Source organism: Desmodus rotundus, chromosome 1 (assembly GCF_022682495.2).
Source record: "Desmodus rotundus isolate HL8 chromosome 1, HLdesRot8A.1, whole genome shotgun sequence".
Lineage (NCBI taxonomy): Eukaryota > Metazoa > Chordata > Mammalia > Chiroptera > Phyllostomidae > Desmodus > Desmodus rotundus.
Window position 1 is genome coordinate 26,352,014 of NC_071387.1, and position 18,937 is coordinate 26,370,950.

The 18,937-nt window shown below is 44.7% G+C and overlaps 1 protein-coding gene across 1 annotated transcript; it reads left to right on the forward strand.

Moving 5' to 3' along the window:
- The first annotated feature begins 4,348 nt into the window (after positions 1-4,348).
- ALDOB (aldolase, fructose-bisphosphate B) lies at positions 4,349-18,420 on the forward strand. The gene is made up of 9 exons (XM_024560016.3): positions 4,349-4,488; positions 9,174-9,295; positions 10,049-10,260; positions 11,281-11,335; positions 12,216-12,376; positions 13,272-13,355; positions 14,471-14,645; positions 15,048-15,247; positions 17,893-18,420. The coding sequence occupies exons 2-9, from the start codon at positions 9,184-9,186 to the stop codon at positions 17,986-17,988; spliced, it is 1,095 nt and encodes a 364-aa protein (XP_024415784.1). The 5' UTR covers positions 4,349-4,488; positions 9,174-9,183; the 3' UTR covers positions 17,989-18,420.
- The last annotated feature ends 517 nt before the right edge of the window (positions 18,421-18,937 follow it).

An 18,937-nucleotide genomic window follows, 5' to 3' on the forward strand; every position in this document is an offset into this window, starting at 1 on the left:
GACTTGAGCATACACATTTGCCCTAGTCTTTCTAGAATACACAGAGTTCACATTTCCTAGTGATGAGGAAGGTCTAAAAAAAACGTTACCCTGAGGAAATGAAAGGCACCTCAGAGGCTTCTGCTCCCAGCCTGCATTCTGGTGCTTCAGAAACTATTTACATGCTCAGATTCTGGCATTTCGGAAAACCATACCACATCTCTTCACAATCTGTCATTCAATACTCTTAACTCTGAATATGCCAAACACCACCGGACTGTACACTATAAATAGTTGAATTGTATGGGATGTGGATTCTGTCTGAACATAACTGTTACATTCACAAAAGGGCCATAAAAAAATGGAAAGCCTGGTCTCAGAGAGAGATGTGTTCACGCACATTTAAAGCAGCATTATTCACAAGAGCCAAAAGGTGGAAGCACCCCCAGCGGCCAGCGGCCTGTGCGGTATTACCCAGCCTTGAAAAGAGAGGAGGTTCTGACACAAGCTACAGCGCTGATGACATTATGTTAAGTGGAATAAGTCAGTCACGAAACGACTAACACTGTATGACTCTACTTATATGAGATTCTACTTATGTACCTGGAATAGTGAAATTCACAGGGACAGAAAGCAGAACGGAGGTTTCCAGGGGTGGTGGTGGTGATGGTGGTGGTGGAGGTGGGAATGACGAGTTGTTTAATGGATACAGACTTTCCGTTTTGCAAGATAAAAGGAGTCCCGGAGATTGTAATGTAATGAACACTACTAACTAGACGCTTTAAAAGGTTCGGATGGTAAATTGTGTGTGTATTTTCGCACATTTTTTCTAAGGCAAAGGGGCACAGTGGTTCGTGTGCACCATTTCAGGGAAGCTGCAGCCTGGACCTCTGTGAAATTTCAAGTGAACAATAGTAGATGTGCTTTCAGAACATGGTGTCGTTTTAGAAGAAGGTAATGGTCATATGATACCTCAAGTTCTCAGGGATAAGAATTATAAGACAGTTACTCCCGATTTTTCTGATACTGATACAAATGCATTCATATATTTGTTGGTTCATTTATTCAACAAAAACTGATTGGCTGCCTACTGTCCTGTAGCTGTGGTGCTCATTGCTGGGGAGACAGTGGTGAGGCATCACTGCCCCCACCCCCCATAGGTCTCACAGTCTGAAGGGTTGAATCAATTGGTAGGGAACATGAGTCGGTCATGCAAAAGTCCAGAATATCCAGACATTTCTTTCATGTTCCTTCACAGAGTCTTCCATGAATGCTGTAATCACCACCACCGTCACCCCCACAACGACAATCGCTGGGCATTCTTACACTCTTTCTATTATTGGGTTCGATTTGCTCCTGCCCTCAACCCTCTCCTCCCACCTCTTACATTACAAGCCTGCTGTGGCCGCGTCAGTCTTACTCATCTCGTGTTCTCTACGAAAGTGTATCCACTACAAAATGCCTTCGTAGCTAACAAATTGCCTCACACACAGAGCCTCGATAAAAATTCTGTGCTCAAATAACATTAGCCTCATCCCTGTGACCGAAAGAATGACTGCTGGTTTCAGGGTCCTGAAATCACCCCGACCACCAAAGCGCATTACAATACGGCACGGAGGTATCCAAACAACAGGCTGGAGAAGCAACTTTTAAATGCCGTATCGACGGAACCATGCTTCTTCCTTGCATTGCGTAGATGTAGAAACCTTTTCATGAAAGCTTTTCTAAATAAAAATACTAACTTTACAGTGAGTGTAACTCTATCATACATGAGATTTACTTGCATTGTGCAAGTTCGTTTGTGGACTTAGACCTCATACTGGGCATAAATACATTTAACTTATGGCTTATTGGTTGGCTTATGTAGATATCAGGTTCAAATCAGAAGTGTCTAGAGTGGGGCAGGAAGAGGAGAATCAACAAGGCAGTTACTGGAGTTACTGAGAGTAATGACCGTGAGTAATGTCTTATTATTATTGTCTATTAGAAGAATCTGCAACTGAAGGCCTCTAAATCAGAATTATGCATTCAGATCCAGCTACTTAATGACAACTTACTGTGTGCTAAGCCCCTACTCGTGTGTTATTTCATTCATGCTTCATAATCAGTTTCCAATGGTGCCCATTTACTAGTCCATTTTACAGATGATGAAACTGAGGACAAAAGAGGTTGGAGGATTCCCCAATAGGTCACAGCTTCCAAGTCCCATGGTCTTTACATATACTGTGATATCTCAATTTTGAATATTTTATGGATTTAAAAGACTTTAAAAAACAACCTGCAAACAGTCTGCATTGCTCAGGAGTTGCTGTCTCTCTGTCCGGTCAGCCTTAGCCTTGCTGTCTTGAACTTTGAGTCTCACACATCAGCCTCTGGACACGAGCAAACGCTGATGCTGCGAGAACCATCACTCAGGGCGGGTGCACTCGTGCCCCTCTGACGCGCTTGTCCAGTCCGCTGTTCACGTGAAAGGGTGTTCGGCAGGACTGGGGCCACCTAGGCCTGCCAACGCAAGTTGTTCTTCCCTGATTAATAAAGGTTTAATGTCCAAGGTTATAAAGAGCTGGGAGGAGGAGAGGGAAATTGCTAATCTACACAGTCTTTGGTGACTAAAATGTAAACAGCTCTGCTTTAGGCCAGTGACTTAGAGTGACACAGACTCTCGGTGCTCCTGTCCTGGGACTTCAGAAAAGTCACTTGCCTTCTCTGAACCCCAGTTTCCTTATCCAGAAAGCAGGTAATCTCAGAGAGGGGTTCAGATTGGAGATATCTATAAAAAGAACTAGATGTACCATAGAATCTCAAAAACTTAGCTATTATTGTTGTTATTGTTGTCATTGTCATCACAAGAATAATTAGTACCAGCAGCAGAAGTGAAATAATTTTTACCATGCAGCTTTCAGTGGGTGGAATATTTTACTCAGTGTTCTGGCCACCCAAGTCCTGACCTCCCCCAACTGTCACTGACCCCACTCTCCATTCTTTCATTACCACCCACCTCTACTTCCTCTCATTCTTCTCTGCCAAAAATAAAATCTGATAAAACCTCCCCAGATCGCGTCATCTTGGCCTGATGAATCAAGCACCAGGTGCTTGACTGAGCACCAGGTGGAGATGGGAAACCCAGAGAGCATGCCTTTGGGCCGCAGGGGGGGTCAAGAGTGCTGAAGGGAGCTTCACCTGGTCTAGCCGGAGAAGCTAATGGACTCTCTGCCGCCTTCCATGTCTCCAGAAGTTAGGACAGGCCTTGGCCAAGACTTCCCCAGACAAATAAGCCTCAATTTTATGTTTCAAGTATTTTAATTTCCTTTAATATCCACATTCCCTGTCTAACACTATCCACTTTTAGAAGCTTTCTGAGCCTAAACTCTATTTAGACAACTTAGTTCTGTGCTACTTTTTCCTTCATTTCGTTGACATTTCACGTGTTCACCCATAAATTCTGGTGTCACACTCAATACCCCTGAGTACTTTGACAGTCCCCCCATTTTGTGACTTATCCCAAAGGAATGTCTTCCTGAGAATTTATACTTTCTGGTGATCCTGGTCATTTCATTATTTTTAGATTTCTCCGTAATGTTTATTTGCCTCGTTCGTTATTTGACTCAGGAAGCATGCACTACTTTTACATTATTTACTTTCTCTTGGTTTAGATGTTGCTTGAATGCTCAGGAGAAAACCTGTGGAATGAACTTATACCAAGATAGTGCCATAGCTAGGGGAGATGATGGCTTAGATCAATCACTCTTGAGTTTTAATTCTAGTTTTTACCAACTTTAAGACAAAGGTGTACAGATTGAGAACAAATGAGAGTAACGTAAAGGCAGTGTGTTCTGGCATTAAAAATACCAAGGAGCCCAGCTTGTTTTGGGGGGCCCTGAGATGGGGTTTGGAGGGAGGACCTTTGAGTGCCTATTGTATGCAGGCACTTTACAAACTTATTTAATACTCTTGTGAAGTTAGGATTCCACTTTACAGAGGAGGAAATTAAGTGTCAGGGAAATAGAGACAACCTTGGCCAAGGTCATGTATTTTTTAAGTGCTGGAGCTAAGCTAACATTCTTCTTGGTTTCCCTTGGTGGACTCTAGAGCTCAGTCATTCATTAGCTGCACGACTTAGGTGAATTCCCCTCATCCTCTGTGCCTCTATTTCCTAACCAGTAAAATGAAGAGTCTGGAGTTATAACTACATGGTCTGCAGATAGTCCTTGCAGCCTTAACATTCTATGCATACAGTGAGTATGTGAGCATGACTAGAAGGATTGGCTGTTTACGAGCCAATCAGAGGTATTGGATAAACACCTCCCCACCAGGCCAACGTGGAAAGGGGAGGGCACAAGTAAAAAAAAAAAAAACAAAAACCCCAAACCACACACACACACACACACACAAAACAAACTTTGATGAGAAGTCTATAAAAGCTGACTCTTCCCAAACATTCGTCCTATTTGGCAGCTGCTGCCTCGCCTACAGCTTCTGATCTCTAAGGGGACGCTCCTATCCCAAAGTGTAAGTAAAGGAACTTCTTTTGTCTACTAGGCCTGCACCAGAGAGTGAGGGGTTAATGATCACTTGTAGAGGGGAAAGTTTGTTTGCTTTTGTTTTCAGGAAAAACTAAGGGTGGCTGAAAACGTGATAATCTGCCCAAGTGCTTGTTTTTCCTCGAACCCGTCCTGGCAGCAAACTGCTCAAGTTTGTGAGGGCTCTTTCGAATCTTGGCCTGGGAAAATCAACTTGAACGCTCCCATTTAGTTAGGTTCTACTCAGTTTTTGAGATTCCTGATCCTTTCTACTCTTTCCATAACCACTGCTTATTTGGATGATTTATTTATGTATCTATCACCTTCTGTCACTTTCTTCATTCTCTTCCCACACCTGCTAGTATGAGCACTGAAGTTTCCTTGTCACAGAAATGGGTGCTGACATGTGTTGACCTTGGCTTTCACCCATTGCTCAGATGAGGAAATGGAACAGGCAAGTGTCACAGAGCATAGCTGTCACTTGATTATAAATTCTCAAACCTTCTACTCGTTTGATGCTTTCTATAACAACATTTCCTACTGGCACCAAACACCTCAAAGACACTGCAGCTGAAGTTAGAGTCAAAAGCTGCTGATCTATTTTGGTGCATTTGTTTCACTCTCTGAAAAACAGCATATTGTGAAGATACGCTGCCTTTTCAAATAAGCTTGACTTTAAATAGTTACTTAGGCCTCCATTAGCCAGTTGGGGCCCAGCAGGGGCTCAAACCCAGCTGCCAGCATCGCTTTAGCCAGGGGTGTGTGTACCTGGGGAAGACTGAGGCCCAGGCTGGACCTGAGGTGTGTGTGGGGCCAGGGAACGGAGTGCAGTGGCGAGCAGTTCCTTTGAATGACTTGCCAGTTTAGAGGAAAGAGCAGAACTCTCTTTCTGGGCTGCTGCACGTGTGTTCAGAGGCACCAGGGGTCAGGGTGGCTGGGAGCATCTCACTGTGCTTGTCAGTGTGGCACAGGGATGGGTAGCGAGGCTGGGAGCATCTTCCTGCATTCATACATAAAAGTGCTGCTCACGGTGCCTGGCGGCCACAGGCTTTCAATGAATAAACCTTTCGATGAATGAGCCTTTCGTGTCTGTCTTCTTGAAAATCCACCGGCCTTGCACATGGAGAAGCAAATGGACTCTCTACTGCCTTACATGTCTCCAGAAGTTGAATATTCATATTTTACAAATGATTACCTTTTCATAGGACCTCTTCAAGGAAGGCAGAAAGGACCACACTATAGGGTTCCATCTGTTATTTTGCTGAACAAGGATTAGAAATAGGATTCCAAGTCATAAACCAATAGGATGTGATTTGTAACCTTAGAACATCACAATGTAGAAGAGGCATCAAACAGATTCTTCCTGGGCCTCTGTTTCCTCATTTCCAAAGTTGGCAGGGTTGCTACAGATCACTCCGAGGTCACCCGTAGCTCTGTTTTTCTGTGGTTACCTTCTATTCATATATGTGCATACCCACAACCTTCTCCCAGATCTGTACATATATGATTACCTGTTAATATATTATGTATAATAAATAAATAATATATAACCTTGTTTATTAACAAGTCAAATGGAGCGGCTCAGCGGGTTGGGCATTGTCTCACAAAGCGAAGGTTCGCCCCGTTGGATTCCTGGTCAGACCACACGCCTGGGCTGCGGGTTTGGACCCCAGCTGGGGTGCGTATGAGATGTTTCTCTGTCACACTGATGTTTCTCTCCTTTTTCTCCCTCCCTTCCCCTCTATCAAAAGTGAAATAAAATAAAATAAAATTTAGAAAGTGAAAGGTTAGAGTCACTTCACCCCATCTTATTCCCCAGAGGCAACCCCAGGGTGGTTATTCTCTGCTTATATAGACGTACAAACAGTATGTGCATATAACACTTTTTTAATTAAAAAAGAATGATATTATATACTGCATACTCCTCTGCAATTTGATTTTTTCACTTAATAATATAATGCAAACAACTTCCAATCACACTTAAAAAAATGTTGACTTGGGAGCTCAGTGAGCAGAGGCTTTGGGGCATAGAAATCATTCTCTACCATTACCCACTCCCACTGGCCTCCGGTCTCCCGGTGGTGAACATCGGCCTCTGACCCTGCTTTATAATTAACAGATAACATTTGTGCTGATGTGGTGCCCATGCTGCAGACCTTTAATCCTTCTGTAGAAGTTTAACTTCCCGTAAACAGATTTGGTTTGATTCGACCTTTTCTCTACTTGTTTTTCTGGTTGAGTCAGCACACTCAGCCTGAAGAAAATAGCTTGGGAGTAAATAGAAATGTGGAAGTCCCTTAGGTAATTATTTTTTGAAAAAAAAAAATTTAAAAAGAAGTAACAATAATACCTTACATTTTCATAAGGCTTTATAAACCACCTTCATGTTTATCATGCAATTTGACAAATTTATTTTGAGCAAACACAATGAATAGAGTGCTCACAAGTCACATTTGATACATTTGGCAATGAGACAACAAGAGCAGATATTACTGCCATTTAATCCATAATAAACTAAGACCCAGAAATTATTGACTTGCCCATGGCTCCAGCCAGCAAGGAGGCAGAGCTGGTCCTTGAACCCAGGTCTGTTTGTTTTTCTAGCAGCAAACCTCTGTGTGAGTGTGTCGGATGCTTAGGAATTGGTAATGACAGTGGCGTGGGAATAATGATCCACAGCAATTTGGGGTACTCCGAGGGTGTCATCACCAAGTATTCTGGGGGTGTCCTCAAGCACATTAGAGTCACCCCAGGCTGATTCCTTTCCTGGAAAGAGAGGAGCACTGCCCCTCATGCCAACTTTGGCCTTGTTAGCTATTGGTGCTTGCACAAATAATTAAACTCTCTTATAGTCTGTACTTACCTATTACATGGAAGGGGGAAACTCCAGCTGCCTTCTGGGGTTATTGTGAGGAGTAAATTAGGTAGTGCATGCAAAAACAATTGGCAGAACGCCTGGCAGTAAATGATAATTTTCTCTTATTATTGGGCTATTTTTTCCTTTAGCTTCAGTAAGGAAACATCTTTACTATTTGGTACATGTCAACTCCTCTGTGCAAATACCTCAACTGAGAGAGGAAAATTTGCACTTTGGCCTGAATGTCCCCAAGCTCAGGTTGGCTTTTATCTGCGTGAAGATCTAGAGGCCAGGTCCAAAGCTAATCATCCCTGACCGCAGTATTAGAACTAGTACACAAACAGGGGCAACGTCAGGTGGCTGGACTGTGAGGAGCCTTGGAACATCATCTTCTCTAGAGACTGTTGCTCACTAGCCCGTCCTGGTACCCAGTGACACCACTGTGCTTTCACTCTTTTCATTTAAGACAAGAACCCCTGTCGAAGAAATAGTGGCACCAATGAGAGTGGTATCCATTATTCTTTCTCATGAATTCGTTCAGTGGCCATCGACTTCTTACATCAAGGGACAGGGTTTTAAGAACCTGCCTTAAAGGGATGCAGAAAATGTGAAAAATTCAATTTGCCATGAGAGACAGGACAGGGTAGGAAGCTCTGCTTCACCCTCACTAGGCCCTTGGGCAAGTCAGGAAATGTCTCTGGATCTTAGCTTGCTCATTAACTAATGATGATACTACCTGGGCTGGTTACCTCACTGCTGAATGGGTGAAATGAGAACTGAGGTGCCCTTGGGGTTCCAGAAAGTAGAACGTAGGCACAAGGCACCTATCCTGTATGTGAGTGTGTGAGGGGCAGAGGAGGCCATAGAATTGGGTAGGAAACTGCTCAAGATAATCTTCACTGTGATTTGTCCTCTTTGATAGCTCAACCTATGCGAAATCACTCTTTCTAAGATATAAAAGCCCTGAGAGCTTGCGTTTTCAAGACGAGCCCAAAGTGGCAGCTGAACAGGGGCAATGAGCCCCTTCAGGGTACCACTGCTAAGGATGTCGTTTGGGTAGGCAGTCTTTGAGCCAGAGTCACCCCTCACTAAAGCAGTGAAGCTAAGAATTACTGGAACAGGGACCAACATATGACTTCAGCACCCTCGGAGCCTGCGGGGACATTCAGCCCAGGGATACTTAGGAAAAATCCTCCCCATTGGCCTCAAGTGGTCTTATCAGTGTTTGAATACAGGAGAAAGGAAGCATGCCCCTCACCCTGTAGGTTCCAAAGCTGAAGGGAGGTTAACTTCAAGGCCAAGTGGTAGTTTCTTCTCTCAAGCTGGTCGCCTGGAGAGTTGTCTGGTGCGTTGTGAGCTAACAGAGCAAAGTGGAGAATGGCCACAGAGGTCAAAAGTCCCACTGTCCTGGCCTCAAGCCATCCAGGGCCCCCGACGGCACCAGGAATCCACAGAATAGAGAGACAGTAACTGCTGCAGTGCCGTCTATTTGTCGGATTTGAGTGGGCCGCTAATTACCTGGTCCAGTCTCAGGATCAGTGATCCCAAAGGTCTCCTGGAAGACATTCTATTTAGGATCGGCGGGGACATTTAGCATCTCACCTTTATCCATAATGGCTCATTGTTCCTACTTAGGCTAAGGGGGAAACACCCCCCAGACCTCATTTGTTTATATACTCGTGAAAATGGGCCAGAAATGGCAGAGGGGCCTGCAGGGCTTGTCTGTACGGTTTGGCTGCACACCCCAGCTGCCTTGGTCATGAGTCCCCCTGAGCCACCCACAGTTGTGTTCAGGACTCTCATGTACTCCTTTCCAGACCTGTCACCATGGCCCACCAATTCCCAGCTCTCACACCAGAACAGAAGAAGGAGCTGTCAGAAATCGCCCAGCGCATCGTTGCCAATGGGAAGGGGATCCTGGCTGCCGATGAGTCTGTAGGTGAGTGCAAGAAACAACATACAACACGCATACACTCAGCAAAGGCAACGTGGTAATCATATTCCTTTTCTCCCAGAAGAGTAAAGGCTTATGCACACAGGAGTGGGAGCAGAACACTTAGTAATCATAGGCCTTTTGAGTCCTGTCGTTCCAGTTGGCAGATCTCTGAAAACCCAGGGCAGAGGCCCAAGCCTACCATTTGAAGGCACCCAGCCAGAGGTCATTTGAATCCAGGGTATAGCAAGACCAGGAACTCAGTAACCAGAAGGTCAGATATGTAGCCCTCTCCTGCTAATGAGAAGTCAGTTTAAAGTCAGCCAATGAAGAGCAGAGAGGGCAGGGAAGTATCTACCTCTGGCACAGGGGAGGGCTTGTATTTGAGTAAGCCCAAGATGGTACAAGGCAGACCTGTGGCAGGCCTGCACACCACCATAAAACCACAGAGCTGGAGAAGTCAATAGTCAGACTGAGGGTTGAACCAGAATAGGGCTGGGGAGAGGATGAAGGCCGTACTTACCCACCGGGACCCAGTGGTTGCTGCCACCCTGACACAGACATGCCCAGCCCTGAGTCTTCCTGAATGGCATCCTGACACCAACTAAGGTTATTCCTGGGAAGACAAAAAAAGAGGGAGGAGTTCTGAAGACCTGAAAAGAGAAGAGAGGCTTGCGCTCCTTCCTGGTGAGGGTTGCTGAGATGGTGTGCAGGAAAGCTGGGCTCGCCCCTTACACTACCTTCACCTACCCGCCATAGGCACCATGGGAAACCGCCTGCAGAGGATCAACGTGGAGAACACAGAGGAGAACCGACGGCAGTTCCGAGAAATCCTCTTCACTGTGGACAACTCCATCAGCCAGAGCATAGGGGGTGTGATCCTGTTCCATGAGACCCTCTACCAGAAGGACAGCCAGGGAAAGCTGTTCAGAAACATCCTTAAGGAAAAGGGCATCGTGGTGGGGATTAAGGTGAGTACTTCCACTCCCCCCACCTCTGCTCCACCCAGCCAAGTGCCCAGCCCAAGGGCTGGGGCCAGGCCAACACTGAACATCTCTCGTCATCCAGCTGCTTTCCATCACACATTCCCCTGAGAACAAATCCTCTTCTAGACTCTTCTTCCCATGCTCTCTTCTTTCATCAATTTTTCTTCGAGGTACTAAATCTGTGTCTCTATTTCTCATTTCTAAAATGGGAATAATAATACCCACCTCATAAGGTTCTTCTAAGGGTGAAATGAGTTTTTAAAACTCTTCTTGTTGCGTAATTATTATTCAGTGCATGATAGCTATTATTATTAAAGCACTTTCTGTTCTATTTTAACTAAGTCTTCCAAAACTGTGTGAACTTCTCAAGAGTGCATGCACATTAGTATTCAATGAGTGCTTACAACTCCAGGGACTCATTTAGTCCTCCTCACAACCTCTGGAGACAGACTCAATTATTACCCTTACTTTAGAGATGAAGTGAGAAACTGGAATTGCAAGAGGTAACGTAATTTGCCCACAGCAAGGTAAAATTGGAGCCGGTTGCAGCCCAGCCTGTCTCTCTGGCTCATGAACTTAGTCTGGGCTCTGCTGAGAGTTAGAGCTGCATCCTCATTCTCTTTGTCTCCTACCACACAGTGCCTGGTACGTTCAGGTGCTCAACAATGTCTCTTGAATAAATGAATGAACAATTTAAGGGAAACTGCTCTTTTACAGCACCTCTGTCTCCCGGGTTCTATGAGATTACTTCTTCCTTCCCAAGCCCCAGGCCTGTGCTTTCCATCCTCTTAGGGTTGACCTTGACCTTCTTACATTGTTCCTTTCAGGTAACTTCCCTTCTGCTGTGAACTGAGTTGTGTCTCTCTGAGTGACTAATACATCTTCCTAATTCTACTTCTTGGTTTGGGAAAGATGGGAACTATATTAGAGAGCACCAGGGGCTCTGCTGTGTTTTACTGGGATACCTGACACCTGCTAATTACTTGTTAATGATTTAATTCACAGTTAGACCAAGGAACTGCTCCTCTTGCAGGAACAAACAAAGAAACCACCATTCAAGGTAAGGATAGTGACCACTGATGTGAATCAGGCCAATATATGCTGGAAATAAGTAGGGGAAAAGAAAATATGACTATCCCCCAGTTTTAGGGCCACATACACCTGATTTTTAATCCCAGCTCTTCTAGTTAATAACTGCATGACCTCAGGCTAGTCACTTAGATGTCTGAGTTCATTTTAGGGGTAACAATATCTGCTTTGCAGAATAGTTTTGGGAATAAAATTAGACAATATACATAAAGGACTTAACCACAGTCCCTTGCACAGAGAAGATACCTTGTACCTGGGAATACTATTTTCAGAGAAAAATCCAGCAGCAGGTACAGAGGAAAGGTCCCAGGCTTTGGGATCAGGCACACCTGGGTTTGAGTCCTGCTTCCCTCACTTACGACTTAGATAACTTTGTGAGGTACTTCACCGCCCAAGTGTAAACTCCAGCGCTGGGTTAGCTAAGCAGAATCGGAATCCCAGCTCTGTCACTGATTTGCTCTGCAAACTCGGTAAACTCACTTAACCTCTCTGGACCTCGATCTCCACATCTGTAAAATGAGTATAATATTAACTAGTAGGGTTGTTGTGGTAACTAAATGAGAAAAGACATGCAAAAAGCCTAGAATCATGCCTGGAACATAGCAAGTACTAAACAAGTATTAGTTCCCTCTCTTCTTACGGTATTATCCATTATGTGCTTCAAAACCATATTTATTAAATCCAGGTCCTTTGGCTCAGTATTGGGACCCGTGTTTATTTGGCTGGTTGTTTTCAGTCCTCAAGCTCTGCTGACTGAAACCTAAGCCACGGGAGAACTCCATCATTTTATCTGTGGACCCATGGATCAGGGATGCGGTGCAAAGAGCCGTGCTGTCTTTTGTGACTTGCAGGACTTGATGGCCTTTCTCAGCGCTGTGCTCAGTATAAGAAAGAAGGTGCTGACTTTGGGAAGTGGCGTGCTGTGCTGAGGATTGACAAACAATGTCCATCCACCCTTGCTATCCAGGAAAACGCCAATACCCTGGCTCGCTATGCCAGCATCTGTCAGCAGGTGCTCAGCCTTCCCCTTGGTCTACAAAACAGTAGGCGAGAGCTATCTTTAGCGCTTATCCTTCTAATTGTATTATACCCACACAGGAGCTCTCACCTCCTCTCACTAGTGTATCCAGATGGCATTTCCCACTACTTTTGCTGTAGCCAAGTGTGGTAGAGAAGGGTCTGGTTGCCCAAGCCAGCTAGGAGCCCAACAGACAAGTACCATCAACTGCTGCCCTTCTGCCAAAGGGCGATATGCTGGTCTTCAAAGTCGCCTGGCTTTTGAGGCCGTAGCACTTGGCTGTCTGTGCTCCTGTCCTGTCTGTGCCATGTCCAGGACAGGACCCTAGCTCGATCCCCAGCTCGAGGGTGGTAGCTCTGACCCAGGAATTTAATGGAGGATGGCAACTCAATGCTAACGTTTCCAACATATGTTGGCACGTCTCTGGGATCCAGTTCAGTCTGATTTGTGGTGTGGCTGCTGTGTTAAGGCAATGTGGGTTGTGAGCACCTGGAGATTCCCAATCAGAATTGTAAACACTTCTTGAGTACCCTACTGGACCCACACGAGAAGCATCTTTGTGATTTAAGCTTGACTGCTCTAAGAGTGACTGCTAGTTTCTGAGGAAGCAAGAATAGTTTCTAGAACAAGACATAGAGATGAAGAGTTGGCATTTATTTTGGCCCATTTGCAGAAAACCTTTTTTTTTTAACCTCATTGTTCTTTTTTGGTTAAGCCCTGCTCACTAGACATCCCATTAGATTTCTTTGCATTGCCTTTACATCACTTAGATGGTGTTCTCCATAAAGGTTTCATTTTATACCAATCGCAACTGTTGAATAATCTCTTAAGCAAAGGATCCCAGTGAGCGGAGCTTCACTCTCTCTGTCCTGTCCTCTGTCCTTTTTAGAATGGGCTGGTACCCATTGTTGAGCCAGAGGTAATTCCTGATGGTGACCACGACCTGGAACACTGCCAGTATGTCACTGAGAAGGTAAGGCTTGAATATAAAGTTCCCAATTCTAGTTGAAAAACCTTGCTTAAAAGTAACAGCTGTTACTTAACATATATCAGCTGTTATATGTGAAATATTCTTCAGTTGGCATCATTATGTAGCAGGGAGAAGGTAAGGGGCTATTATCAAACCTTCCATTTCTTGGCACATGGTGTGCTCCATATAGAAAAGGCACAGGGTTTGCAGTACCAAGACTAGGGATTGAGGGTCCTTGTTCCCAGTTATGGGGCCTTGGATAAGTCATATTATCTTTTTGAACCTCAGTTGCATTATGTGTAAACTAAGAGATTTTATTTTATAAATAAATCATTTTTAAAGATTTCATTTATTTATTTTGAGACAGAGGGGGAGGGAGAAAGAAAGGGAGAGAGGGAAACATCAATGTGTGCTCATGCGCCCCCTACTGGGGACCTGATCCGCAACCCAGGCATGTGCCCTGACTGGGAATCAAACTGGCGACCCTTTGGTTCGCAGGCCTGCACTCAATCCACTGAGCCACACCAGCCAGGGTGAACTAAGAGATTTTAAAATAAGATAAGGCTCACACAAAAATATCTAATTAGAAAGTAATGTGGTTACTTGTGACTTTCTAAATTAGCCCCAATATATCTGTAACAGAGTAAGAGAGTCCTAATGTAACCTGACCTCAGTTTCTTCACTGGCAAAGTTCAGGGGACTAAATGAGATCTGACAGCACTTCTGTGTCTAAAATGTATGCGTTTAGGACCACTTAGCACCTATGGGGAAGGAGAATGAAGGCCAATTTAGATGTCCCCAACTAACTAAATCAAAGCAGTCTCCACCGACCAGAAGGACTAATGGGAAGGAAGGGGTGAAGGGAAGCAGAGCAATGCCGACAGTCCATGCAGTGAGCAGTTAGAATAGGGGGGCGGGGACAGGCCAGCCTGGCTGTGCTCAGTGGCTGTGGTTCGCAATACGTTGCCCTCAGGAGTCCTAGGGGCTGGTTGGGAAGCTGTGGCCAAACCACACATGAGATTTCCTTCATCCTGCAACACTGTAGTGTACAAGTGCCAAGGTCAGGTGCCTCTAAGGCTCGCTCTGGGTTTCACCTGTTTGGGCCTTTTGTCCTTCAGGTCCTGGCTGCTGTCTATAAGGCCCTGAATGACCATCATGTTTACCTGGAGGGCACCCTGCTGAAGCCCAACATGGTGACTGCTGGACATGCCTGCACCAAGAAGTATACCCCAGAGCAAGTGGCTATGGCCACTGTCACAGCTCTCCACCGTACCGTTCCTGCAGCTGTTCCTGGTAAGGCTTTCCGTCTCTAACTCGCGGTCTTAGTGCTCAGCCTTTGAAAGAGTTCCACAGCATTTCTGTTGGTCCAGGAGTCGTCTATCCATGAAGCCAACCCCTGCTACCCTACAGGCAGCCAGCACTTCCCCTCACACTCCATGATACCACCTACTCCGGGTCTGTCCAAATGCACACAGTCCATTGATTTCCTTAACCTCTCACCACCGTCCTTATTTATTGAAGTCCTTATATCCTTAGCCTCAACAAAGGCAGACGAATATCTCCGACCCAGGCCCATGCAAATCAAGCAGAAAAAAAACCCTGAGACATTACATTTCCTTTAGGCTCGTTGCTTGCTTTCTCAAGCAGGGTCCACGAGCTGGGACCAGTAGAGTGGAACGGCTTTTCTCATTGTAGGCATCTGCTTTTTGTCTGGCGGCATGAGTGAAGAGGATGCTACCCTCAACCTCAATGCTATCAACCTCTGCCCTCTACCAAAGCCCTGGAAACTAAGTTTCTCTTACGGACGGGCCCTGCAGGCCAGTGCACTGGCTGCCTGGAGTGGCAAGGCTGCAAACAAGAAGGCGACACAGGAGGCCTTTGTGAAGCGGGCTGTGGTAAGATGCTACTACCTCTTATCTCCTTGATCAGGTGGGCACTTGGGGCCTGGCTCTCTCATGCAGAAAAGCTTTGCTTTCTTCAGGCCATGAAGGCATCTGCAGATAGTGTCTACTGGGTATTTGGAAATGTGGCTTTGGGGCTCAGTGGGAAAGTTAGGGCTAGAGAGAGTTTTGAGTTATCCACACTGGGTGTATAGCTGACAACAGAGATTGAAGGACAGTTTCCACACAGACACTTCAGAGGGAAGATAAGAGGGACAAGGACTGAACTGGGGACACCTTTCATTTCGGGAAGATAAAGAAGAGATGCCACCCAAAGAAGCAGAAATAATATGACAGGATGGACCGACGATTCTGGGAAGAAAGAGAAACTAATTTCAAGGGGTCATTAATAACACACTACAGAGAGATTCGGAACGAAGGCTCAGAAAAGGCAGAGATGGGCATTTAGGTGCACATCAGTGACCTTCGACAAATCAGTTTCAGTAGAGAGGGAAGAGAACATGTGTACATCCAAGAAGTTTGTCAGGAAAAGACCTAGAAGGGTTACCAGGAGAAATGAGGACAAATAAGGATTTTATTCTACTAGTAACCATTCCTTTTTGAACACCTATTATGAGCCAAAGACCGGACTGAAAAAAGCAGACACGGACACTGCCTTTAGGAGGTGTAGAGTTTAGCCAGGTAGGAGAGGGCTTGGCATATGTACATGCAAAGCACACTATCAAGAGGGCGAAAAGACACCTCACAGATTGAATGAACATATTTGTAAATCCTACAGGTGATAAGGTTTTTATTACTCAGAATACATACAGAAACTTTCCATCTCAGTAACAAAAATGAAAACAACCCAGTTAAAAATGGGCAAAGGACTCGAACAGATATTTCTCCATCGATGAAGTACAAATGGCAATAAGCCCCTGAGAAGATTCTCAGCATCACTAACTACCATGGAAATGCAGGTCAAACCCATAAGGTGGTATCATTTCTATCCATTAGAAAAAACATAGGAAAGAGTAAAGAATAGGAGAGTGGAGACCATTGAGAGGGCAAGGACTTGGAGGAAATAGAATTATGTGAAATTATATTCATACAGGTGGCAGAGTTGGTCTTAGAAAGGAGGAGAGAGATAGCAAAGAAGAAAGAGAATAGGTTGAAATCAAATCTGTTGAGGTACAGAGATGTAGCAGGTGATTGCTGACTACAGTTGCGGGCATCTGCTGAGAGTGAGAAGGAAATGGAGATTTCAGTCTTCACAGGGGAGCAGCTTGGAATAACTGCTGACATCCTCTGCTGAAGACCAGAGGTGAAGGCCAAGCATCTGGCACGGTGCAGCTGAAATGAGAGTGAGTTTGCGGTACCTTAACTTAGATCCTGAATTTTCCTGACAGCTCTCTTAAGCATGCAGGAAGATTCAGGTCAACCTAAACAGATAAAGCAGGAGAGAAAAGTTTAGTAAGGCGACGGAAGAGTGCCAAATGTGAGGGGTCAGATAATTTATTGTGCTGATCACAGAGGAGGCTGAGTGAGAAAGTTACATGCTCACCAGAGGTTTAGTGATGAAACACTAAAGGAAAAGAAAGCCCGAGAGAAGTGTAAAAAATCATCTTGGTGCATAAAGAGGTATGAGATTTTAGAGGGAGTGCTCTACCTTATGATGGTGGAGAGCAGGGCATGGCTGTGCTGATGAGGTGAGGAAATGTAGCTAATATGGTGGAGGGATTGTGAAAGCAAGGGCCAGAGGAGCCGTCCACACCAAGGAAGGAAAGCTGAGTTTATCATCTAAGGTGTGGTTCTCAAACTCAAGTGTGCATCTGGGCCGCCTGGTGGGCTTGTTCAAATGCAGATGGTTGGGCCCCCGCCACCGAATTACCTCAGTTTATCATTCAGATGGTCTGGGCCAAGCTAGAGAATTTCCATTTCTCATACGTGCTTAGGTTCATGAGACGCACTTCGCAAATCACTGTAGATGAAGAAATAGAGCCTGGGGAGAGCGAACGATAGTAACAGTGACTTGAAGAGTGACATTCAAATATTGTTACAGGGCCTCATAATCCTGAGCTCTACTTTAATTGGGATTTACACAGGGAATCAAATGATACTGCGATAAACAACTACCTAAAACTACATGTTCTTGTGGTCAAGTATAAGTTAAAAATGGGAACTTTACAAAATAATTTTATTTTATTTATTTGTTTTTGCTACAGCGTACCTTCAGCTGCACCTTGTCTGGTGCTTGGCCATAGCATCTGGTCAGTTTCTTAGCAGACGACTTCAGCAGCTATTCCAAACTTTCCCACTGTTTAGACTGAAATCCTCATTCATTTATCCCCGTACTAATGAGAAGTTTCTCAACTTTAATTTCTAGTACTGTTCTTGCGATACCGTTGGTACTGAAAAGAAACTTTCCCAGTAATACACACAAACCTATCTTGCCAAAGAAATGCTAAGAAAACTGGGATAAAGGAGATAACATTACAGAAGGAGGGAAATGGTATCAGCCGCAACATTCTGGCAAAATCAATGTAAGGAGAGAAGTATTCAAATGGAGGTGTCGCTGGTTTCAAACGGGAAGCAGAGGAGGTCAAGCGCGTGGTTGTGTTGGCTCTAACTAGGTCTCCTCTGTCGCTCTTGTTTTTTAGGCTAACTCCCAGGCAGCCCGAGGCAAGTACGCTCCCATGGGCTCTTCCAGTACAGCATCCACCCAGTCACTCTTCACAGCCAACTATACCTACTAGAACCTGAGGCAGGGTGGCTGGCTCCGGCTCTTCTAGGTGTCTTGGGCGGCGGGCTGAAAGGAAACAACAATCTTTTGACTGACCCTGGAAATTAGACAAAATTAGCTTGAACCACTGGAAACACAATGCATGTTAAATACCTAGACACGAGAAAAAAATCATTTATTGAAACACGTCTGAATGTCAAAGATCTGATGAAATTTCACATAACGATTTTCCCGCCACATTTCCAGCTGCCCGTGCCCCAAAGTGTGCTCCTAAAAACAGACTGTAAAACAAAATCAGCTCTCCATCCAAATAACGACTACCAAATGAAACATCTCAGAAGCCGAGGGCAGAGAAGTGGGTCTTATTAAAGAGTCTTAGGAGTGGTAGGTTATCAAGGAGACAGCTGCAACCAAAAAAAGAAATAAAATATGATATAAACCTTCAGTTGGTATTGGATTTTACTTTTTTTTTTTTCATTACCATTGACTCTACTAGATGTGACTGACATTATGATCAGGGTCTTCAACTTTAGCTACTCTTTGGAATCCCCTGGAAAAATTTAAAAAACCCAGATGCCTCATCCACACTCGGTGAACCCAATTAAATCAGAAACTCTCAATGTCAGATCCTCTAAGTATCAGGGCTTCTTAAATCTTCTTGATGATTCCAACGTACAGCCAAGTTTGAGAATGACCAATCTAGATTTCAAGTTTGAGGCTATCCGAAAATGAAAGCCATTTATAATTTGAAGCAAGCTAAAATGTGAAAGGATTTTGAGAAACATGTGGTGTGTAATGAGAGAAGCAATGAGACTGTGTTGCTTCGAGAATTGCTCTTCCAGTGGCCCAGGTCTGATGACATAGGGTGACGTCTTCCTCTGCACATCCAAGCATGCTATCTTTTTGCAGTAAAAAATATTCACATAATTATGCTTTATTGGCTTTCCATTTTCAAAATTTAC